The sequence below is a fragment of the Chiloscyllium plagiosum genome, unplaced genomic scaffold (assembly GCF_037043375.1).
Source record: "Chiloscyllium plagiosum isolate Xiang-an unplaced genomic scaffold, Cpla_swu_hap1 HiC_scaffold_22, whole genome shotgun sequence".
Lineage (NCBI taxonomy): Eukaryota > Metazoa > Chordata > Chondrichthyes > Orectolobiformes > Hemiscylliidae > Chiloscyllium > Chiloscyllium plagiosum.
Window position 1 is genome coordinate 65,006,866 of NW_028270160.1, and position 24,392 is coordinate 65,031,257.

Sequence of the window (24,392 nt, forward strand, 5' to 3'; positions counted from 1 at the left end):
TGACAAGGGAGGTTGAAAGTCTTGTTACAGGATAGCCAGAAGGGAGCTGAAGAAAGGGATTAGGGGAGCTAAGAGAGGGCATGAAAAATCTTTGGCGGATAGGATCAAGGATAACCCCAAGGCATTTTAGGCGTATGTGAGAAACATGAGAATGAAGAGAACGAGGGTAGGTCCGATCAAGGACAGTAGTGGGAGACTGTGTATTGAGTCGGAAGAGATAGGAGAAGTCTTGAATGAGTACTTTTCTTCAGTATTTACAAACGAGAGGGATCGTATTGTTGAAGAGGAGAGTGTGAAACGGATTGGTAAGCTAGAAGAGATACTTGTTAGGAAGAAAGATGTGTTGGGCATTTTGAACAACTTGAGGATAGACAAGTCCCCCGGGCCTGACGGGATATATCCTAGGATTATGAGGGAAGCAAGAGAGGAAATTGCAGAGCCATTGGCAATGATCTTTTCGTCTTCACTGTCAACGGGGGTGGTACCAGGGGACTGGAGAGTGGCGAATGTTGTGCCCCTGTTCAAAAAAGGGAATACGGATAACCTCGGGAATTACAGGCCAGTTAGTCTTACTTTGGTGGTATGCAAAGTAATGGAGGGGTACTGAGGGATAGGATTTATGAGTATCTGGAAAGACACTGCTTGATTAGGGACAGCCAGCACGGATTTGTGAAGGGTAGGTCTTGCCTTACAAGTCTTATTGAATTCTTTGAGGAGGTGACCAAGCATGTGGATGAGGGTAGAGCAGTGGATGTAGTGTACATGGATTTTAGTAAGGCATTTGATAAGGTTCCTCATGGTAGGCTTATGCGGAAAGTCAGGAGGCATGGGATAGAGGGAAATTTGGCCAGTTGGATAGAAAACTGGCTAACCGGTCGAAGTCAGAGAGTGGTGGTAGATAGTAAATATTCAGCCTGGAGCCCAGTTACAAGTGGAGTTCCGCAGGGATCAGTTCTGGGTCCTCTGCTGTTTGTAATTTTTATTAATGACTTGGAAGAGGGAGTCGAAGGGTGGGTCAGTAAATTTGCAGATGATACGAAGATTGGTGGAGTTGTGGATAGTGAGGAGGGCTGTTGTCTGCTGCAAAGCGATTTACTTATGATGCAAAGCTGGGCTGAGGAGTGGCAAATGGAGTTCAACCCTGTCAAGTGTGAGGTTGTCCATTTTGGAAGGACAAATAAGAATGTGGAATACAGGGTTAACGGTAGGGTTCTTAGTATGGTGGAGGAGCAGAGGGATCTTGGGGTCTATGTTCATAGATCTTTAAAAGTTGCCACTCAGGTGGATAGAGCATGTAAGAAGGCCTATGGTGTATTAGCATTCATTACCAGATGGATTGAATTCAAGAGTCGTGAAGTGATGTTGCAGCTGTACAGGACCTTGGTTAGGCCACATTTGGAGTACTGTGTGCAGTTCTGGTCGCCTCACTTTAGGAAAGATGTGGAAGCTTTGGAGAGGGTACAAAGAAGATTTACCAGGATGTTGCCTGGAATAGAGAATAGGTCTTACGAGAGTGCTAGGCCTTTTCTCATTGGAACGGCGAAGGATGAGGGGTGACTTGATAGAGGTTTATAAGATGATCAGAGGAATAGATAGAGTAGACAGTCAGAAACTTTTTCCCCGGGTACAAGGGGACATAAATTTAAGGTGAAGGGTGGAAGGTATAGGGAGGATGTCAGGGGTAGGTTCTTTACCCAGAGAGTGGTGGGGGCATGGAATGCGCTGCCTGTGGGATTGGCAGAGTCAGAATCTTTGGTGACCTTTAAGCGTCAATTGGATAGGTACATGGATGGGTGCTTAAGCTAGGACAAATGTTCGACACAACATCGTGGGCTGAATGGCCTGTTCTGTGCTGTATTGTTCTATGTTCTATGTTCTATGTTCTCTTTATACCAGTTATGTTGTAAATTGTCTCTTAAATACTTTGTCCTTTCAATGCAGCAATCATTGGTGTTGGTGTTGGTTTGAAATCAAAGTTTAGATATTTTTTTCAGATTAACCAGCTCAGACATGTTATTATACACCTCTGGAGTAGATGGGATTTGAATCCAGGCCTGCTGGCTCAGATGACTGCTATCCCCGCACCACAAGTATCCTTAAAAACTGTATTTTATCTCCGGGTCCAGGATTCCAATCTAGTGCATGTTAATGAAGGGAGAGTGGCCTTGACACCTCTTAAAGATATTCAATGATAGAAACATAGAAACATAGAAAAAGTACAGCGCAGTACAGGCCCTTTGGCCCTCGATGTTGCGCCGATCCAAGCCCACCTAACCTATACTAGCCCACTATCCTCCATATGCCTATCCAATGCCCGTTTAAATGCCCATAAAGAGGGAGAGTCCACCACTGTTACTGGCAGGGCATTCCACGAACTCACGACTCGCTGAGTAAAGAATCTACCCCTAACATCTGTCCTATACCTACCACCCCTTAATTTAAAGCTATGCCGCCTCGTAATAGCTGACTCCATACATGGAAAAAAGGTTCTCATGGTCAACCGTATCTAAACCCCTAATCATCTTGTATACCTCTATCAAGTCACCCCTAAACCTTCTTTTCTCCAATAAAAACAGCCCCAAGTGCCTCAGCCTTTCCTCATACGATCTTCCTACCATACCAGGCAACATCCTGGTAAACCTCCTCTGCACCCGTTCCAGTGCGTCCACATCCTTCCTAAAGTATGGCGACCAAAACTGCACACAATACTCCAGATGCGGCCGAACCAGAGTCTTATACAACTGCAACATGGCCTCAGGACTCCGGAACTCAATTCCTCTACCAATAAAAGCCACACTGTAAATTTTTGCTATAAATTCTGTGTTACGATCGAGCCCTCCACTATCACCTGATGAAGGAGCGTTGCTCCGAAAGATAGTGTGCTTCCAATTAAACCTGTTGGACTATAACCTGGTGTTGTGTGATTTTTAACTTTGTACACCCCAGTCCAACACCGGCATCTCCAAGTCACGACTACTGAAAGGAGACTTGGAAGAAACGTGGAAGGCTGTGATTGAGCAGTCAGATGGGAATAAACGAACGTGAGAGGAAAAGGAATCGGTGGTTTCAATTGTAGATTTAATTGAGAAAACATGGGAAGAAACTCCATGGAATCATCAACACATTCATGGGAATGGTTGCCTCAAATGACCTCCTCTTGTGTTGTGGACCCGGTATATAGTCAGACATGGAGAAAGTGAGGACTGCAGATGCTGGAAATCAGAGCTGAAAAATGTGTTGCTGGCAGCATCCAAGGAGCAGGAGAATCGACGTTTCAGGCATAAGCCCTTCTTCAGGAATGAGAAGGATGTGCCAAGCAGGCTAAGATAAAAGGTAGCCTGGAGGAAGAGCGCCTCATCTTCCCCCTAGGAACCCTCCAACCACAAGGGATGAATGCAGATTTCTCCAGCTTTCTCATTACCCCATCCCCCACCTTTTCTCAGTCCCAACCCTCGGACTCAGCACCGCCTTCTTGACCTGCAATATTCTTCCACCCCCACCCCCTCTAGGCCTATCACCCTCACCTTAACCTCCTTCCACCTATCGCATTCCCAACGCCCCTCCCCCAAGGCCCTCCTCCCTACCTTTTATCTTAGCCTGCTGGGCACACCTTCCTCATTCCTGAAGAAGGGCTCATGCCCGAAACGTCGATTCTCCTGCTCCTTGGATGCTGCCTGACCTGCTGCGCTTTTCCAGCAACACATTTTTCAGATTTAGTCCGACATGTCATGTCTGGATCTTTGTGTAATTGCCTCGAGCCCCTTTAATTTGTTTCGTAATTTAGCCCGTGGACAGTTCGTCTCGTTTCTCTCCCTGTTTCCGATTCCTGAGTCAGTTTAGTCATTTGTTTGTGCAACTTATAGAGAGTTTGATTCCAGTTTGTGAGATATTCCTTCCGTGACAGTCGAATCAGGCAGAGCACACTCTGTTCAGATCGTTGGCTGGGTTGGAGCGAGGAGGGGATTGCTACACATTGGATTTGCTGACTTGGAGGTAAATATTTTCCAGTCCCATTTTATCAAAGTAAGTGATCCCGAATTCAGGTGTCGGATTTTGGGCTGGTTTAGTGTGCTGCTGTGTCCCTGTTCGCTCTCAGTCGGTGTCTCGAAAATGTTTAAGCTCTGGTCTCCAGCATCTGCAGTCCTCACTTTCTCCCTGTCTCAAAAATTCTGTTTGTGTCACTCGATTACACCGCGTATTGTATAGGACTTTATGTGAGATCAGCTTTAATATGTCGGTAAATCATCTGATGTCATCAAGTTGTCGGGCAGGTTTTGCTCCAACATTTTTTGTGCTTAGCAAACTTCCTTTTTAAATCGCAAAGCGAGTTAGCTGAAGGCCATTTAGCGAAACAGCACAGATCGATTAATTCAGGGAAGATCACATTGTTCTGGAGTTTGAAGGGTTCCTGTGTGCAATAAACTGGAGGTGCCTCTTATGAGAGTTCGATCAGATTCACATCATTAATGAAAATTAAACCAGAAGGTTCTGTTGACTATTAAAAGAAGTGGTGGAAAGATTGAATATTTTCGTGCGATGGGCTTTGCGGTTACTGTGAGCCTGCATCTTCTGCTTGTTTCTCACTTGGCCGAGAGTGTTCGACTTTAAGAGTCGTTAAATGTCTGCTCATTTCTCATTCAGATTTCACAAACAAATGAAAACAGAATTCGGGTGCAGTATTTTAGCACTGTTTAATGCTCTATCTCTGGGTCCGTCTATTAATGCTTCAAAAGCTCTGTTTTCTATCTGGAAAAGTTAAAGATCACACAATACCAGAGTCCAACACCTGATGAAGGAGCAACGCCCCGAAATCAACCACTTCCAACAAACCTGTTGGACAATAACTATAACCTGGTGTTGTGTAAATTCTAACTTGTCCAGCCCAGTGTCCAACAGCGACACCTCATTCTATCTGAATGAAAGTGAATTTCTGAATTGCAGATCTCACTGACGCTTTTACAGCGGCAACTGAAGATCTCCCGGTGGTCTGTCCCAGAGACCAGGGGTGTGGCGGTAAGAGCAACCCCATTTCTGAGGACATCTCACTTTTTTATATTCAACGCGATTTGATAGCAAGGACTCAGTTTGAGAATATGGAATGAATCATTGAGATGAGATTTCTTCACTGATTTGTGAATCTTTGGAACCACAGTCTTAGAGAGCTATGGCTGTTCGACTATCAAGTAAATTCAGAGATTGCTCGCTTTTTGGGATTTGAGGGACATAGGGAGAGTGGAATTGGGGTGGTAGATTTTGAGTTATGATTTTATTGAGTGGCAGAGCAGGATCAAAGAGCAGATCGTCAGACAGATGTACAGCAAGGAAACTAACTTCGGTCCAACTCGTCCATATCGACCAGATATCCGACCCTAATCGAGTGCAATTTGTCAGCATTTGGCCCACATCCCCTTAAACCCTTCCTATTCATATTTAAAAGGCATCTGGATGTGTACGTTGTAATTGTATTAGCCTCCACCACTTCCTCCAGCAACTCATTCCATACGCGCACCACCCACTTTTTGTTTTAAAAAGTTACCCCTTAGGGCCCTTTTAAAATTTTCCCCTCTCACCCTAAAGCTATGTCCTCTAGTTCTGGACTTCCCCCACCCCAGGGAAAAAACCTTGTCTATTTATCCTGTCTATGCTATTCATGATTTTATAAACCTCTATAAGGTCACCCCTCTGATGTTCCAGGGAAAACAGCCCCAGCGTATTCAACCTCTCCCTGTAGCTCAAATCCTCCAACCCTGGCAACATATTTGTAAATCTTTTCTGAACCCTTTCAAGTTTCAAAACATTCTTCCAATAGGAGGGAGACCAGAACTGCAGACATTATTCCAAAAGTGGCCTAACCAATGTCCTAGACAGCCGCAACATGATCTCCCAACTCCCATATGAGAAAGTGAGGGCTACAGATGCCACAGATCAGAATAGAGTGTGGTGCTGGAAAAGCACAGCAAATCTGGCAACATCCGAGGAGCAGGAAAATCCTCATTTCAGGCAAAGTCCTTCATCAGGAACGGGCCAGGGTACTGAGAGATAAATGGGAGGGGGGGGGGTGGTGAGGCAGGGGAAAGGTAGCTGGGAATCTGATAGGCAGATGAAGGTGGGGATAGAAGGTGATATTTCAGCGAAGAGGGTGGAGTGGATAGGTAGGAAGGAAGATGGACAGGCCTTCTTCCTGCACCTGAGTGCAGCTTTTTAGCTACTGGTGCACAAGAACACCAAGGTCTCTGCAACTACCCCTTACCCACATTATACATCATCTGCTATGCATTTGTCTACTCAACTTATCCAAAGCACAGTAAAACTTGTGACATTTGCTTCCATTTGCCCATATCCCTTTCCTATCCATGTACCTCTCCAAATTTCTTTTAAATATTGAAACTGTACTCACTTCCACCACTTCCTCTGGCAGCTCATTCCATATATGCACCACACTCTGTGTGTAAAAGTTGCCCCTCATTCCCTTTTAAATCTTTCCTCTCTCACCTTAAACCTATGCCCTCTATGTTTGGACGCTCCTACCCTGAGAAACAAAACTTGGCTATTCACTTTATCATTGCTCTTCATGATTTGATAAACCCTCTATCAGGAAACCCCTAAGTCAAATGTGGTCTTACAATGTCTCATACAGAGTTTTGGGTGATCTTTCCACAAAGACTGATGGCATTTGACTGGAGAAACAGAACAGTGCAATGAAGTTTTCAATGTTATGAAGATTTTATTGGGAGATGTTGCTATATGTTCAAGTCAACAAATAACCCACTGTTGTATCTAATGATGCAGAAGTACAACTGTGTATTAGTGGAATGTTGTGTTGATTTTAAAACAAGTTTGTATTGTTTCTATTTAATTGTTAAATCCTTGAGCACCTGACTCAAACATGGCCCTTCAGATGAAAAGCTTGGCGGCTGAAAGCTTCCTGGGGTGGAATAGCAAAGTGATGAATACAAATACTTTCAAAATCACATCTAGCAAAGAGAATTGAAAGAAATGTGAAAGGCTGTGATTTGAGCAGTCAGATGGGAAAGAATCTGAGGGGAAAGGGAACAGGTGGTTTGAAGTGTAGACTTAATTGGGAAAACATGAGAGAAAACTGCAGTGGATCATCGACACATTTATGGGATGGTTGCACCAAGTCCTATATATCCAATATGTGTTCCTAAGACTATTCTATTAATTTGTGTAATTGCCCTGAGCCCCTCCTCCTCTAATCTGTGTCCTTTAATTTTGCCTGTTTGTCTCCTTTCTCTACCCCTCCATTGCACAAACTTAGTTACTTGTTTGTGCAATTTACAGAGCAGACTATCTGATTTTAGCTTGTGATATTCCTTCTGTGACTGTCTAATCACTCAAAGCATATTCTATCCAGATCATTGTTGGATTGGAGTGAGGAGAGATTGGTACTGACTTGGAGGGAAGTATTTTCCAGTCGCATTTTATCAAAGCAATTGAATACGGAATTCAGGTATCAAATTTTGCGATAGTTAAGCATGCTGCTCTGTCCCTGGTTCTGTCTCAGTCGGTGTTTCGAAATCTCTGTTTGTCACTGGATTACACTGTGTGTAGAACTTGTGTGACACTATCTTTAACATGTTGTTAAATCATCTAATGTGAAGTTCTCAGGCCTATATGATGTAACTATTTCTAAAGTGCTGATTTTTGCCACAATACTTTCATTGTTTGCTTCACTTAGAAAAAAATCATAAAACAAGCTAAAAGGCCATTCAGTGATGAAGCACTGGTGTGCTAGTATTGATTAATTGAGGGAAGGTACCATGTTGCTCTGCACTTTGAAGGGTTCCTGTGTTCAATAAACTGGAGCTGCCTCAATGTTTTTTGTGAGCGATTGGATTTAGGGTTACTATGAAAGTGTTTTCTGCTTGATCTGAGCCAACCAGGAGTGTTTGATTTTAAGAATTGCTAAATGTCTGACTCATTTCTTGACCAAATTTCATAAACAGAAATGAAACAGAATTCGGGTGCAGGATTTTGTTTAATGCTCCTTCCCTGGGTCGATCTGTTTGCAATTCAAAAGCTCTGTTTTCTAAATTGATGGAATTGAATTTCTGAAATCCAGAACTCACTGGTGCTTTTACATCAACAGGTGAAGAAGTAACTGAAGTGCCGGAAGTATGTCGGAGACACCAGTGTGTGGTGGTAAGACCAATCCTAGTTCTGATGCTGTTTCTCTTTTGTATCAAACTAGAATTGAGAGCATAGACTGTACATACCAAAGATACCATTTTCTAAGTTAAGATATACCAAAGAATGGGTGGTGTATTCACCCTTTTTTTTCTTTAACAATGTTTTCTTTATTAATATTGCTATTCTATGGTGTGTTTACTCTTTTTCTGCTTGTGTTCATGGTGCAGCTCTAGCAAGAAAAAGAGAAAATGGGTGGGCTGGCTAGATGCCTACTTATGGGCAGGGGTGAATCCCCCTATTCAGCACTGTTGGCGCTTTATCTGTTGGTTTGGTTTTTGTTTTTAATAGTTTTGTAGGTTTGTTACATGTGGTTTTAGTTTGTGTAGTTTTTATGCTCGATGGATCATGCGACACTCAGGCTCAGTGACTTGCGGTTCAAGTTTCTCCTTTCTGGAATGTTACTGCAGAAGGTTATGCTAATGACTTGATGAAATGGTGTACCTGGAATATCGAGGGAAGTCACTCACCAATTAAGAGGAAGAAGGTACATTTGAACCTTAGAAAGAGAAGCTGGAAAAAATTGATTGTCGTTTTTGTGATCCAACTGCCAGGTACAAAAACTTCCTGTGAGAAGCTATCTTTATAAACCTGCTGGTATTGCTCCAGGGGGAAAAAAGACAGCCAAAAGCTTGGTGCTTTTACATTACGAAGGAGCTAGCTCTTGAGGGCCAATATTGATTCCAATTTAAGTAGTCTCCGGGGAGATTTTGTGTATTGGGGCATATTCATTACTCCCCTCATTACATTAGCTAAACTGCAACTGCCTCACAGGTTTGTGGGAGGCGGGGGGGAGTGGAACTTCCAGACATTAAAAATTACCAACTAAGCTCACTTTTGTCCTAAGCGAGTGATTGGGCCTGTGGGGATCCTCTTTCAATATGGTTAGATATCAAAGCCTCCCAGTCAAGGTGGCCCCTTACCAGTTTGCTGTTTTTGGACAAAATGAGGACAGTTAGGGAATATTGCCATAACCCAGTAGTCATCAATACTGTTAAATCATGGAGGGCAATTTGACAGAGGGAAGGCAATATTGGCAAAACATCTTTTACACCTTTTAGTGAGTATGCTGGGTTTTCAACCAGGGTTGATAGATTCAGGATTTAAACGTTGGGAGTGAGGGGTGTGTCTTGCATGGGGGATTTATTTGAGGGAGATGTAATGATGTCCTTCGAACAGTTAGTATGGAAATACAAGCTATCTAATAGGGACCTTTCGTTTTTTTCCAAGTTAGGGATTTTATTTTTTTTTAAAAACTACACTTTTGATTGATCTCTACAAATCCGATTTGGGGGGGATGTGCTCAGTGCTAAGACTATACTTTGTCAGTACTTTATATCATCAATTGGGGGCTGCCCCCTCAGATGAGTTCGATCCCCTCTGCAGGGTGTAGGAGAGAGAGCGAGATGTGAAGTCTCCTCTAAGGCGTTGGAAGATATTTGGGAAAATGCAAGAAAGATATCAATTTGCAATAGGACCCATGCTTTACAGTTGAAGATTCTGCACAGGGTCCACTTGGCTCCGGATTGTTTGTCAAAATTCAAACCAGGGCTATCTTCATATCCCAAATGCAAGGTCTGTATGGCACTCTTACCCATTGTCTCTGGTCTTGTGGTAGGCTTCAAACATATTGGAGTGCTATGGCTGGTGCAATGGAGAGGATTTTGGGTGTAAGGGTGGAAAAGGACCCTATCTCGCTCCTTCTGGGTCTGCCCAGTGTGTTCTCTGCAGTCGTGCAGAAGAAACATCTTTTCAGTATCCTCACTTTCTGCGCAAAAAAAGAATATTTTGCTAGGTTGGCAGAAGATTGCTGTGGAGCATATTCCCCTGGATTTTCTCACAAATCTGGTACATCACAAAACTGAGAATTTTTATAAAGACATGGCAGTCCTTTTTGGAATACCTGGACGCAGACTTATTAGCCACACTAACAAGGGCTTTAATATAGCTGTAACAGTTGTGTTTGACGAGTCCAATATCTGGGGAGGAGGAACTGTGAACATAAGTGTCTTGTCTGGCTGAGTTATTTTTATTTATTTATTTATTAGTTTGGCTATTATTTATTTAGCTAAATAGCTAGTTTGTTTTTTTTCTATATATGTTTATACATTTGTACATGAGGGTGGGTTGGGTTTTAAAACTTTTTTTTGTACTGCTTTGAATTGTATTGTTTAGTATTTGTACTATTAAAAAGTCTATTTCAATAAAAATATATATTTGTTAAAATATACTAATTGCCCCTACCTCCACTGTCTTCGGTAGGAGAGAAGCTCGAAGTTGCACAACCCTTAGACAGAAGACAAATTCTCTTTACCTCTATCCTAAAAAGGCAACTCATACTTTTTAACAGTGGCTCCTTGATCTGGATTCACCTACAAGATGAAGTATTCTTTCTATGACTACCTGATCAAGACTATTCACAATCTTGTACACTTTAAATAAGACATTGTTTACTCATAGATTTATAGAGATGTACAGGATGGAAACAGACCCTTCAGTCCAACCCATCCATGCCTACCAGATATCCCAACCCAATCTAATTCCACCTGCTAGCACCTGGCCCATATCCCTCCAAACCCTTCCTATTCATATACCCATCCAAATGCCTCTTAAATGTTGCAATTGTACCAGCCTCCACCACTTCCTCTGGCAGCTCATTCCATACACGTACCACCTTCTGTGTGAAAAAGTTGCCCCTTAGGTCTCTTTTATATCTTTCCCCTCTCACCCTAAACCTATGCCCTCTCGTTCTGGACTCCCCGACCCCAGGGAAAATAATTTGTCTATTTATCCTATCCACGCCCCTCATGATTTTATAAACCTCTGTAAGGTCACCCCTCAGCCTCCAATGCTCCAGGGAAAACAGCCCTACCCTTTTTGGATTAGATTAGATTACTTACAGTGTGGAAACAGGCCCTTCGGCCCAACAAGTCCACACTGACCCGCCGAAGCGTAACCCACCCATACCCCTACCCCTACATTTACCCCTTTAACCTAACACTACGGGCAATTTAGCATGGCCAATTCACCGGACCCGCACATCTTTGGACTGTGGGAGGAAACCGGAGCACCCGAAGGAAACCCACGCAGACACGGGGAGAACGTGCAAACTCCACACAGTCAGTCGCCTGAGTCGGGAATCGAACCCGCGTCTCTGGCGCTGTGAGGCAGCAGTGCTAACCACTGTGCCACCGTGCCGCCCTGTTAAGCCTCTCCCTATAGATCAAATCCTCCAACCCTGACAACATCCCTGTAAATCTTTTCTGAACCCTTTCAAGTTTTACAACATCTTTTCGATAGGAAAGAGACCAGAATTGCACACAATATTCAGTGGTTAGCACTGATGCCTCAGTGCCAGGGCCCAGGTTCAATTACTGCCTCGGGCAACTGTCTGTGTGGAGTTTGCACATTCTCCCCGTGTCTGCGTGGGTTTCCTCCGGGTGCTCCGGTTTCCTCCCATAGTCCAAAGATGTGCGGGTTAAGTAAGTTAGCCATGCCCATAGTGTTAGGTGTATTAGTCAGTCGTGAATGTAGGGGAATAGGTGTGGGTGGGTTGCTCTTCAGAGGGTCGGTGTGGACTTGTAGGCCGAAGGGCCTGTTTCCACACTGTAGGGAATCTACTTTAATATTCCAACAGTCGCAACATGACTTCCCCACTCCTGTACTCAATACTCTGGCAAATAAAGGAAAGCTTACCAAAAGCCGCCTTCACTAACCAATCTACCTTCAACTTCACTTTCAAGAAGCTATGAACCTGCACTCTAAGGTCTCTTTATTCAACAACACTCCCTAGGACCTTACCATTAAGTGTATAAGTCTGCTAAGATTTGCTTTCCCAAAATGCAGCACCTCACATTTATTTAAATTAAACTCCATTTGCTAATTCTCAGCCCATTGGCCCATTTGGTTAAGATCCTGTTGTAATCTGAGGTAACCCTATTTGCTGTCCATACACCTCAAATTTTGTTGTCATCTGCAAACTTACTAACTGTACCTTTTTATGCTCGCATCCAAATCATTTATGTAAATGACAAAAAGTAGACGACCCAGCACTGATCCTTGTGGCACTCCACTGGTCACAGGCCTCCAGTCTGAAAACCAACCCTCCACCACCACCCTCTGTCTTCTACATTTGAGCCAGTTCTATATCCAAATGGCTAGTTCTCCTTGTATTCTGTGAGGTCTCACCTTGCTGATCAGTCTCCCATGGGGATCCTTGTCGAACACCTCACTGAAGTCCATATAGATCACATCTCCTGCTCTGCCCTCATCAATCCTCTTTGTTACTTCCTCAAAAAACTCAATCAAGTTTGTGAGACATGATTTTCCATGCACAAAGCCATGTTGACTATTCCTAATCAGTCCTTGCCTTTTCAAATAAATGTACATCCTGACCCTCAGGATTCCTTCCAACAACTTGCCCACCACCGAGGTCAGGCCCACCGGTCTATAGTTCCCTGGCTTGTCCTTACCATCCTTCTTAAACAATGGTACCACGTTAGCCAACCTCCAGTCTTCCGGCACCTCACCTGTGACAATCGGTGATACAAATATCTCAGCAAGAGGACCAGCAATCACTTCTCTAGCTTCCCACAGAGTTCTAGGGTACACCTGATCAGGTCCTGGGGATTTTTCCACCTTTACCCGTTTCAAGACATCCAGCACTTCCTCCTCTGTAATATGGACATTTTGTAAGATGTCACCATCTATTTTCCTACATTCTATATCTTCCATATTCTTTTCCACAGTAAATACTGATGCAAAATACTCATTTAGTATCTTCTCCATTTTTAGCGGCTCCACACAAAGGCTGCCTTGCTGATCTTTAAGGGGCCCTATTCTCTCCCTAGTTCCCCTTTTCTCCTTAATGTATTTGTAAAATCTCTTTGGATTCTCCTTAATTCTATTTGCCAAAGTATACTCCTACTTCCTTTATACTCTTCTAAGGATTCACTCGATCTATCCTGTCTATAACTTACATATGCTTCCTTCTTTTTCTTCACCAAACCCTCAATTTCTTTAGTCATCCAGCATTCCCTGTACCTACCATCATTTCCTTTCCTTTCACCCTGACAGGAATATACTTTCGCTGGATTGTTGTTGTCTCATTTCTGAAGGCTTCCCATTTTCCAGCTGTCCCTTTACCTGCGAACATCTGCCTCCAATCAGCTTTCGAAAGTTCTTGCCTAATACCATCAAAATTTGCCTTTCTCCAATTTAGAACTTCAACTTTTAGATCTGGTCTATCCTTTTCCATCACTATTTTAAAACGAATACAATTATGGTCACTGGCCCCAAAGTGCTCCCCCACTGACACCTCAGTCACCTGCCCTGCCTTATTTCCCAAGAATAGCTCAAGTTTTGCATCTTCTCTAGTCGGTACATCCACATACTGAATCAGAAAATTGTCTTGTACACACGTAACAAATTCTTCTCCATCGAAACCCTTAACACTATTGTGGGAGATTAGAAATGTAGATTCTGCAGGTGGTGGTGGTTAGAAATGTTGTTTTTGCAGATAGGTGAGGGGGTGTTGTGGGGCGAGGGGAAGGGGAACATTACACAAACGGTCGCGGGATTCTCGCAGCATACTTAAGGTTAAGATTTTAACGAATATAGAGGTTTTTGTTTAAGAAATAGTTTTAAACTAAGAAATAACTTTAAAGTGTTGTAGCTGACCAAAAAAGAAGCAGTCGGGGCATTTCGCAATAAGCTTATAGTATGATAACGGGAACTGGATAAAATAACAGGCAGGCTGTAACAAACAAGGACAAGGACTGCAGGGTAGTCAGATAAGGAAAATTAAAGAAAAACAAGTGAGGTAATCGGCTTATGATAGGATAAGACTAGACTAATGGGAAAAGAGAGGCATGATTCCGCAATTTGCAAACTGAATAAAGAATGCTTACATGTTTTGTAATTTGCGCTTTAGCTAGCCTGATTGCTTGAGCAAACACCCGTTCTTGCAAGGCCATAAAGAATAAAATGTTCTTGTTTCCAAGGCTTTGTCTCAGGCTGAATTGTGAGTGAGTTTTGTTTCTCAGAGTTGGGGGCTCGTCCGGGACCCAAAACGCCAACCGCTTGGCACTCTTGGGATGACTGGGGAGGTGCACCTCGCCGATTTCGGTGATCTCCGTCTCCCTTGCTTGTCGTTCGCGGTTTGGGCGAGTGTGATCCGGACTGGAAGACCCTGGAAACAAGAAGGGCTGATGCGGCGGGTTCGGTTGGGTAACTCTTGTACTCGGTTGGGTAAGGAAAGGTCTTAAAAGATATATCCGGGCGACCGGGGTAGGCAGCAGTAGTTGCTGCAGGTATTGCCGTGGGACTGGGCGCGCTGAAACGACCAGGTAACTCTGTGCACAGACCAACGTAAGAAAATAGACCTTTAAGTATTGCCTTGGTGGTCGGGGACATAGGAAAAGTATGGGGAATTGGCAAGATATAAAATAAAGCATATGTCAATGAAAAACAGCCCGTGTCAGAAGGGCTAGTAGCTGAAGGGCTACTGAGAGTACTGAAGAGCTGTACAGCTAATAGAAAGTTTTATCCTTTGTGATTCAGTTTGAATGCACATTTGTTTGTTGGTGATTGAATGTTTGTGCTTTGTTCCCTGGAGCTTGAGATCCAGGACTGTTTTGAATCTGATTTCAACTCTGGAAATTTTAACATGATTTCTTTTAAGGTTAATGAGTTTACAGATTATGAAATAAAATATTAACTCCTGTTCTTTTTACAGGTCATGACAACCTTACTATCAGTTTCTAACTAATCTCTTTTATCCTTACATAAAAGTCATTTATGGAGAACAGTTGAAGTCTCAAAAAGCATATAGTTGGTCAGATTAATCGGACGAGAAAGGTGTCTCGTCCGGACCCTGAAGGGGGTGTGGAAGAAGGTGACACCGGACCTCGTTGACATTAATTAAATTAGCAACAATGGGAGGCACGGGGAGTTGCCTGGGTAACGATCGATCTGTAAATAACGTTAAAGGGGAATATATTCCACCCGAAAGTTGGGAAATTGGGTACACAACTCCCGGACGCGGGGGAAAGATAAGGCTATAATGATAAACTATTGTCGTTTTGTCTGGACTCGAGAAAGCATTAAGGAGTCTGGTATTTTTTGGCCCAAACATGGGTCCGATGAAGATTGGCTGTGCCAAGATCTAAATATATACGTCAATCGGAAAGAAACATACAGATGAGTCAGAGTATGCGGCTTGCTGGGTAGGGGGTGCGGGGGTAAAACTATATCCCATGGAGGTGGAAGAATCGGGGAAAGAGCAAGAAAAGAATGAACAAGGGAAACCACAATGGGATCCCTTAACCTGTTTACCGCCCCCATACCCTCCTCTAGAGACATGTCTATCTTGTCTCTACAGCTAGCCTGTGGCCCCAGAACCAAAAGCAACTCCAGTAACTGAAAGAGAAACGGACTCTGAGCTAAAAGATGCAGAACCTAGGGGGCCCAGAGTCCCTCGAGCCACCACACGTAAAGGAGGGGCAGAGATAAAGGAAAATATAAAATTATGTCCCTTAAGAGAGGTCCCGATTGGGGACGGGAAATAGGATGCGTAAACGCTCCCTTAACTAGTAGTGAAGTTAGGGCTTTTAAGAAGGAAATGAAAAGTCTGATAGAGGATCCGGTGGGATCTAAAGGAAATGGTAATATTGGGAATTAAAGAGGCGGCACCTAGATCTTTCGAAGTACGACAAGAGAAGGATGAAACCCCTTCTGCATTTCTTCAAAGGCTCAAGGAGGCCACAAGGAAATATTCGGGAATGGATCCCGATGATCCGGTAGCTCAGGGACTCTTAAAGGCCCAGTTTGTGACTAAATCATGGCCGGACATACAAAAGAAATAACAGAAATTAGATGGATGGAGTGAAAGACGGATGGAAGTGCTGTTATGTGAGGCACAGAAAGTGTATGTGAAAAGGGAAGACGAGAAGCAGAAACAGAAAGCCAAAATGATGGTGGCGGCAGTAGAAGAAATAACAAAAAGGAGGCTGGGATCGGGGATAACAGGAAGGATAGGGGGGGACTCGAAAGACAAAGGTCAGACATCCGGGGAAGGAGGCAACAGGCAGGATGTTACCATTGCAGAAAAGTGGGGCATTTTAAACGGGAATGCCTGGGATTAGCACGAGAAAGGAAAACCGTTTCCCTAATGACCTTCGATGAGGAATAGGGGAGTCAGGGGTTCCTTCCTCCTGAAACCCACCAGGAACCCTTGATAAATCTGAAGGTGGGACCTGAAGGGGAGGAGGCAGTATTTTTGGTGGACAGGGGAGAGGCATGATCATCCCTAAGTTTTAGACCTACCGGTGTTAAATTGACTAACAAGAATCTCAGGGTTTCAGGAGTAAAAGGCGAAGAATTCTTGGTTGAAAATGTGTTGCTGGAAAAGCGCAGCAGGTCAGGCAGCATCCAAGGAACAGGAGAATCGACGTTTCGGCATAAGCCCTTCTTCAGGAATGAGAAAAGTGTGTCCAGCAGGCTAAGATAAAGGGAGAAGGGACTTGGGGGAGGGGTTTTGGAAATGCGATAGGTGGAGGGAGGTCAAGGTGAGGGTGATAGACCGGAGTGGGGTGGGGGCGGAGAGGTCAGGAAGAAGATTGCAGGTTAGGAAGGCGGTGCTGAGTTCGAGGGATTTGACTGAGACAAGGTGGGGGAGGGGAAATGAGGAAACTGGAGAAATCTGAGTTCATTCCTTGTGGTTGGAGGGTTCCCAGGCAGAAGATGAGGCGCTCTTCCTCCAACCGTCGTGTTGCCATGGTCTGGCGATGGAGGAGTCTAAGGACCTGCATGTCCTTGGTGGAGTGGGAGGGGGAGTTGAAATGTTGAGCCACGGGGTGGTTGGGTTGGTTGGTCCTGGTGTCCCAGAGGTGTTCTCTGAAACATTCCGCAAGTAGGTGGCCTGTCTCTCTGAAACGTTCCTCATTCCTCATTCCTGAAGAAGGGCTTATGCCCGAAATGTCGATTCCCCTGTTCCTTGGATGCTGCCTGACCTGCTGTGCTTTTCCGGCAACACATTTTCAGCTCTGATCTCCAGCATCTGCAGCCCTCACTTTCTCCTCGAAGAATTCTTGGTGCCTATTTTTAACCAACCCTAATTAGAAGAAATGATGAGGAAGTGACAGGACAATTACCAACTGTACAATTTAAAGATCAGTTTAAAAAAAAATGATATTGTGGCGCTTGGTTCTTCTTTGTCTGTCCTTAGGAAGAAGGGTCTGTTGACCCAGACACTTCCACTTGAGTTTGCCGTACATTGGATATGACCGGGTGATTGGGTCCTGATCAAAACCTCGGAAGATACCAAACTGCACCCAAGCTGGGAGGGACCGTTCCTAACCCTACTAAAACTGCCATCTGAACTGCTGAAAAAGGGTGGAGTCATCATACTCATGTTGAGGGCCTCGTGGACGCTCCTTCCCCTTTGGCAGAGTGGCAAGCTTATCCTACAGACAACCCTCTGAAAGTCAAGCTGAGCAAAAAGAATGGACTGAGATAAGAGACTATAAAGTATTGGTTAAAAAACTGTATCCCAAAACAATTGTAAGTGTTGCATGGACTCACTCCTCCCTGGCATACAGAGGGTTAGGGAATAGACAGATAGGGCTGTGTAATGAGTGGTCAGCTTTATATTGTCACGATAATATTGGCGTTAGCTGCCAAGGGGGGGTGGGAAAAATTGTTTTACCGCTTTGTCAGAATTATGCTAAACTAAAGGGGCATACCGACTGTTGGGAACGTGCGGAGATCCTACACCATGGGGACTCCGGAATTCCTCTCACGGTAATACCACTTACCAAAAGAGAAGTGTACGATGTACAACAATTTGACTCATGCTCAAACAATACAAAATGGAGATCTGACAGGGGTAATTATAACTTTGCGAGATGGTTCACTCGACCAGCCCCGAAAACTCTGGGTGCTATCGATGGCCTTAGAGTTTCCCCACCGAAAGGAGCAGTAATTACCACTTGTTTCTGTAACCAGAATGATACCGCACCCTTCCGATTAGGAAAATCATCTTGTGTCCACACCAGCCAAGCCACTGCCACGACCATTCCCCGAATATTAAACGGAACATATTGGGAATGCGGCCTGAAGGCCTATCCATTTATTCCCGGGGAAAAATACATTCGTGTGACCGAATGTATAGGAATGCATGCATGTTATGATGTTGATCAAACACTGCCTCAAAACCAGAAAGTTTGGAGTGGCTGCTGCTATCTTGCCTACATAATTCCCCATATGAGGCTGTTAGAGAGAGCCCCAAAAATACCTCAAAATAAACAGGGAGGAAGGCGAGTAACCCAGAAAGTAACCGAAGGAGATCGCCTCCTCTGGACTTTGATACCTATGTCTGGGACCGCTCGAGCAGGAGTAGAAATACAAATGTTCGCGGCTTCCATGGAAGAGTTGGCCAACAATACTGCTGCTGCATTGGCCGAAACCCAATCCCAAATAGCAGCCATAACGACCGAAATGATTGCCACTAGGCTAACGACTCTTCAGAACAGGATGGCTCTAGATTATATTCTGGCAGAGAAAGGGGAAGGTGCACTAATTGGGGAAGGTGGTTAGTCAATCTGGCTGTCTATGGATTATTGATATTAGTGGGTCTGGTGGTAGGGTTCAATGTCCTAAAATGGGTAATGAGCCGACTGATGACATCCCTTGGGGAAGGAACCCAAATACATCATCAGGTGCTTTTACAATCAACAGGTGATATGCAACAAAGGGAAAGTCAAAGAACGCTCCTAGAGTTCAAGAGACGAAAAACACAAATGTAAAATGATACCGTGTCTCAGATTGTAAACCTCATCGCCAAAAGGTGTAAGAGGGCAGAACATAAGAAAATGAATTAAAGGAGACTCACGTGCAGAAACAAAAGTTAGAGAAAAAGAAAAAGGGGGAATTGTGGGAGATTAGAAATGTAGTTTCTGCAGGTGGTGGTGGTTAGAGATGTTGTTTTTGCAGATGGGTGAGGGGGTGTTGTGGGGGGGGGAAGGGGAACATTACACAAACGGTCGCGGGATTCTTGCAGCATACTTAAAGTTAAGATTTTAACGAATATAGAGGTTTTTGTTTCAGAAATAGTTTTAAACTAAGAAATAACTTTAAAGTGTCATAGCTGACACCAATAGAAGCAGTAGGGGCATTTCGCAATAAGCTATATTCGCATTTCGCAATATGAGAAGGGGAACTGGATAAAATAACAGACAGGGTAACAAACAAGGACAAGGACTGCAGGGTAGTTAGATAAGGAAAATTAGAGAAAAACAAGTGAAGTAGCGGCTTATGATAGGATAAGACTAGACTAATGGGAAAAGGGAGGCATGATTCCGCAACTTGCAAACTGAATAAAGAATGCTTACATGCTTTGTAATTTGCGCTATTGCTAGCCTGATTGCTTGAGCAAACGCCTGTTCTTGCATGGCCGTAAAGAATAAAATCTTCTTGTTTCCAAGGCTTTGTCTCAGGCTGAATTGTGAGTGAGTTTTGTTCTCACACTATGGCAGTTCCGGTCTATCTTACAGATAGCTGAGATCTCCTTACAAGTTTGTTTCTCAATTTCCCTCTGACTATTAGGGAGTCTATAATACAATCCCAAGAAGGTGATCATCCCTTTCTTATTTCTCAGTTCCACCCAAATAAATTCCCTGGATGTATTTCCGGGAATATCCTCCCTCAGCACAGCTGTAGTGCTATACCTTATCAAAAATTCCACTCCTCCTCCTCTCTTGCCTCCCTTTCTGTCCTACCTATCGCATTTGTATCCTGGAACATTAAGCTGCCAGTCCTGCTCATCCCGGAGCCATGTTTCTGTATTTGCTATGATATCCCAGTCCCATCTTCCTAACCATGCCCTGAGTTCATCTGCCTTTCCTGTTAGGCCCCTTGCATTGAAATAAATGGAGTTTAATTTATTAGTCCTACATTGTTTTCTGCTTTGTCCCCACCTGCCCTGACTGTTTGACTCAACTTTGTTCTCAACTCTACCAGTGTTAGATTGAAAACTTTCCTCATTATCTCAAGATGTGGTGTCATCAGTGCCTGTAAAATTGCAGCTTAATATTTCTCATTTTTACATCCAATTCCTCTGATAATAAAAGATAGTATCTCACTAGATTTTGTGATTATATGCTGCACCTGCATTTTAACTTGTTGTGACTAATGCACCCAAGCACCTAGATCCTTCGAATTCTGCAGTCATTCTCAGTTTAAGTAATACCATGCTTTTTTCATCTGTGGTGTCAGATGTCACCAGACTGAAGGGGGGAATGGGAAGGAATATAACAGTGATAGGCAACAGTGTAGCCAGGGAGATAGATACTGTTCTCTGGGCTGAGACCAAGAGTTCTGAGTGTTGCCTGTGTGATGCCAGATTTGAAGAGCATCCTCTTGTCTGGAGATGAACATTGGGTAAGAAGTTTCAGATTGGGTCATTGGGGTTCACATTTTTTTTAAAATTGTCATTAGAACTGAGAATTAGAACATTCACATGTTCTGCCATGTGAATTTGGGAAGTTGAAGATGAGATTTAAAAATCAGGACCTCAACATTGATAATGTATTGACTGTTTCCTGAGCCATGTGCCAATTCAGGTTTAAAAAAAGGCAATAGAGATTGCAATCAAATATATGGTTAACAGGTATGGGGGGGCGGCTCTGATTCATTGGCTACTGCAACCTGTATTCAGAAGGGAAGGAGCTGAACTGAAACTGGACTGGGATCAGTTTCGAGCAAAGTTGTGCTGTGGGATGTGCATCCAGCATCAAATGAAAAGCAGCACAATGGGAAGAAATGATCCAGATAAAGGGAGATTCAAAAACATTATATTAAATTTTTTCTTTATAAATTTCTAAAGAAAGAATCCTTTGCGTTGTGGATATCTTTTCTCCCAAAGTGAAATAAATATATGTTTAGAAGGAACCAATTTAAGCAGACTTTCTTGATTAATGAGTGAGTTTATTAGTGAGTAAATGTGAGAAGTGAATACGCAACACGAATAGACAGATTAGAAAAGGGAAGCAAATTCAAATCAAGTTAAAAGATATACAGAAAGTCTCTGGGTTATTTATGAAGAATAGATTGCAAACTTTTGCAGGATGATACTGGTAGAATTGACACTGGTATTTAAGCAGCTGAGTTTGAGTTTTAGTTTTGCACAGTAGCTGAAACTCTTTATCCCATTTCATTTCAATAGTTACTGGTTTGTTGACTAGCTTCTAGCATTAAGCAACACATTTTCTTTTTTTCTACCTATAGAGCAAGGATGTTTTCTTCAGTAATTGAAGAGTCAGCATTTCTGACATGTAATTTTGAAAAAGAACAGGTCTCTCTAGCATTATGGATCAACAGAAGTTGTGTTCGTGATCCAGATCATGGCAGTAACAGGACCATGATTTGGATAGGTGGAAGACTAGCCATAAAGAAACTCGTAAAGAGTCAAAATATTGAAGAAATAAATAAACCAAAAATTAGTAGCTAGCTTTTGACTGCATGCATATTGGACTTTACTACCCCTCTTTCTAACTTATTCTCTTTATCACAGAGAAGATGAAGCTTTCTGAGTATTTTGCACGAATCGGCTACACAGGATCTTCCGACAACACTGACCTGGAGACACTAAGCATAATACTTGAAAAACATGTCACATCTATTCCCTATGAAAATCTCAGTCCACACTGTGGAGAAACAATTGAGCTCAACATGGAAGCGATCTTTAATAAAATGGTGAGGAAGCATCGAGGTGGTTGCTGTGTGGAAAATAATGCATTATTCTGGTGGGTACTAAAGGAGATGGGGTACGAAGTGATGTTTATACCAGTAAGATTGTACAAACCAGCAAAGGATACTTATGAATCCTACCCATCTCATTGTGTCCTCATAGTCACCATTGATTCCAAGCGTTACATGGCTGATGTGGGCTTTGTTTCATCCAACCAAACGCGACAACCCCTGGAGCTGGTATCAGGCAAAGAGCAGACTCAGTTTCCAGGGACATACCGTCTGACTGAAGATAACAATATCTGGTATATGGATAAAACTGTCAGAAAAATTTACATTGAAGGTCAAAGCACTAACAGTGAGTCTCTGCAGAACCAACCTTCCTACCAAAAACTGTTTTGCTTTGACCTCAAACCTTGTAGAATTGAGGATTTTCAAGACAAATTAACCTACTTATTAACAACTCCTGGGGCCATGTTTAAAGAATTATCCTTTGTTTGCTATCAAACCCCGAATGGCATAAAAACTCTGAAGGGTACAACTTACACTGAACAGATCTATAATGGGAAAGATGGAAAGGACCTGAGAACCTCCGTAACTCTGACTGAAGAGGAATTACAAAATGCAATCAAGGAGACATTCAACTTGATTTTGGACAAGAAGATAACACCTGTGAATAATTTTACTTGTTTCCTGATTGAATAACATCAGATAATAATCTCCAGCATCATATTTCCTCTTCTGAAAGTGAATGCATTATAGGAGTTGAGATCTGTCAGGTTTACCAATTTCATTGGGGAATAAATCAGTAATTTTATTAGGACTTGTACAATAATATCACGAATGAAAAATCAATTTATAGATTTAAAGATTAATCATTTTATAGCTAAATGATGGCAATTTATAGATTTACCTTTTGTTTTATTGGGGTGAAGTGAAATCAGTTTACTGGTTTCAAAGGATGCTGCTCCCCATTGTATTGATGACATAAAATGCAAACTACTCATCTAAAATCTCATCAACTAATTAAAAGCCTTGGATTTTGTTTTCAAAGAAATATAATTTAAAATAAGCTGGGACATTATAAAATGAAAATTTACTAAGGGATTTCTAAATAGCATTATCTAAAGCAGCTTGAAAAGGTTATCTTGGGGTAAATACCTGAACATGAATATTAATCCACTAGAAAGTATAGCCGACATTGAGATCTTCAAGTATCTCTGGTGATGAAGCTTTTCAAATACCTTTTGTTGCTGAAACAAAAGTTTAAATCTGTAATGTGTCCTCCAGGGGAGGATTTCTGTAGCAAAGAATAGCACGGGGATATCTGAGAATGAGCCATCAAAATTCTCTGGAAAAAATTGATTGTCGTTTTTGTGATCCAACAGCCAGGTACAAAAACCTCCTGTGAGAAGCTATCTTTATAAACCTGCTGGTATTGCTCCAGGGGGAAAAAGACAGCCAAAAGCTTGGAGTAGTATCCAGTAACATCAAGAAGAAGGAATTTCTGTGGTGACTGCATTCTGCAAAAAAAGTGATCATTCCTGAGAGAAAGTTGATGGCAAACCATGAGATTTCCACATTTTTAAAAGCTGACATTTAACTGTTTCCAGATGAACTACCAGTTCAGCATTTAATTCCTTCATTTAAAAAAAGTGCACTTTTTTCTCCGATTCAACCTTCACCCCACCTTGTGCAATTTGATACAGTTATACCTTTTGCTGAGGATCTTAACAAATACATTAAATGTGACTAATTCAAGGAATTTTGCCTCGTTCTTTATAGCTTTGAGACATGTTTAAGTGCGTGTTGAATTCAGAAGCATACCTGTTTGAAAATTCATCTGTTATAATCTGTTATTGTCTGTGTGCCCAGGAACCGTGTGTTATGACCCATTTAGGAAAGTGTATTGAGTCTCAAATCCCATTACAAAAGTTAATCAAAGTGTAGAGTCCTACATTTAGCCATCTCTTGCACTCAAGTGAACCAATAATACTGATTGAGTTGTCATACTTTACAGGAATGGCTTTGTTACATATAACACACCAGATGGCCGCCTTCTTTAGAGACCTCAATTTCCTTTCCCACGTGGTTAAAGATGCCCTCCAACACATCGCGTCCACATCCCGCACCTCCGCCCTCAGACCCCCCCCTCCAACCGTAACAAGGACTGAACCCCACTGGTGCTCACCTTCCACCCAACCAACCTTCGCATAAACCAAATCATCCGCCGACATTTCCGCCACCTCCAAACAGACCCCACCACCAGGGATATATTTCCCTCCCGCCTTCTGCAACGACCGTTCCCTCTGTGACTACCTGGTCAGATCCATGTCCCCCCCTACAACCCACCCTCCTGTCCTGGTACCTTCCCCTGCCACCGCAGGAATTGCAAAACCTGTGCCCACACCTCCTCCCTCACCTCCATCCAAGGCCCT

The 24,392-nt window shown here is 43.0% G+C and overlaps 1 protein-coding gene and 1 pseudogene across 1 annotated transcript; both read left to right on the forward strand.

The window, feature by feature from the left end:
• Positions 1–3,637: 3,637 nt before the first annotated feature.
• On the forward strand, positions 3,638–23,719 carry LOC148146018 (arylamine N-acetyltransferase, pineal gland isozyme NAT-10-like). The gene is made up of 3 exons (XM_087999143.1): positions 3,638–3,993; positions 8,111–8,163; positions 21,779–23,719. The coding sequence occupies exons 2-3, from the start codon at positions 8,139–8,141 to the stop codon at positions 22,657–22,659; spliced, it is 906 nt and encodes a 301-aa protein (XP_087855269.1). The 5' UTR covers positions 3,638–3,993; positions 8,111–8,138; the 3' UTR covers positions 22,660–23,719.
• LOC148146019 (uncharacterized) lies at positions 14,304–18,985 on the forward strand (annotated as a pseudogene).
• Positions 23,720–24,392: the final 673 nt, after the last annotated feature.

What these genes read in the sequence shown, in the direction of transcription:
- LOC148146018 (XM_087999143.1), top strand. Translation starts at nt 8,139, where the DNA reads ATGTCGGAGACACCAGTGTGTGGTG. An exon ending in GGAGACACCAGTGTGTGGTG is followed by an intron (nt 8,164 to 21,778) that starts GTAAGACCAATC and finishes TCTTTATCACAG; the next exon opens with AGAAGATGAAGCTTTCTGAG.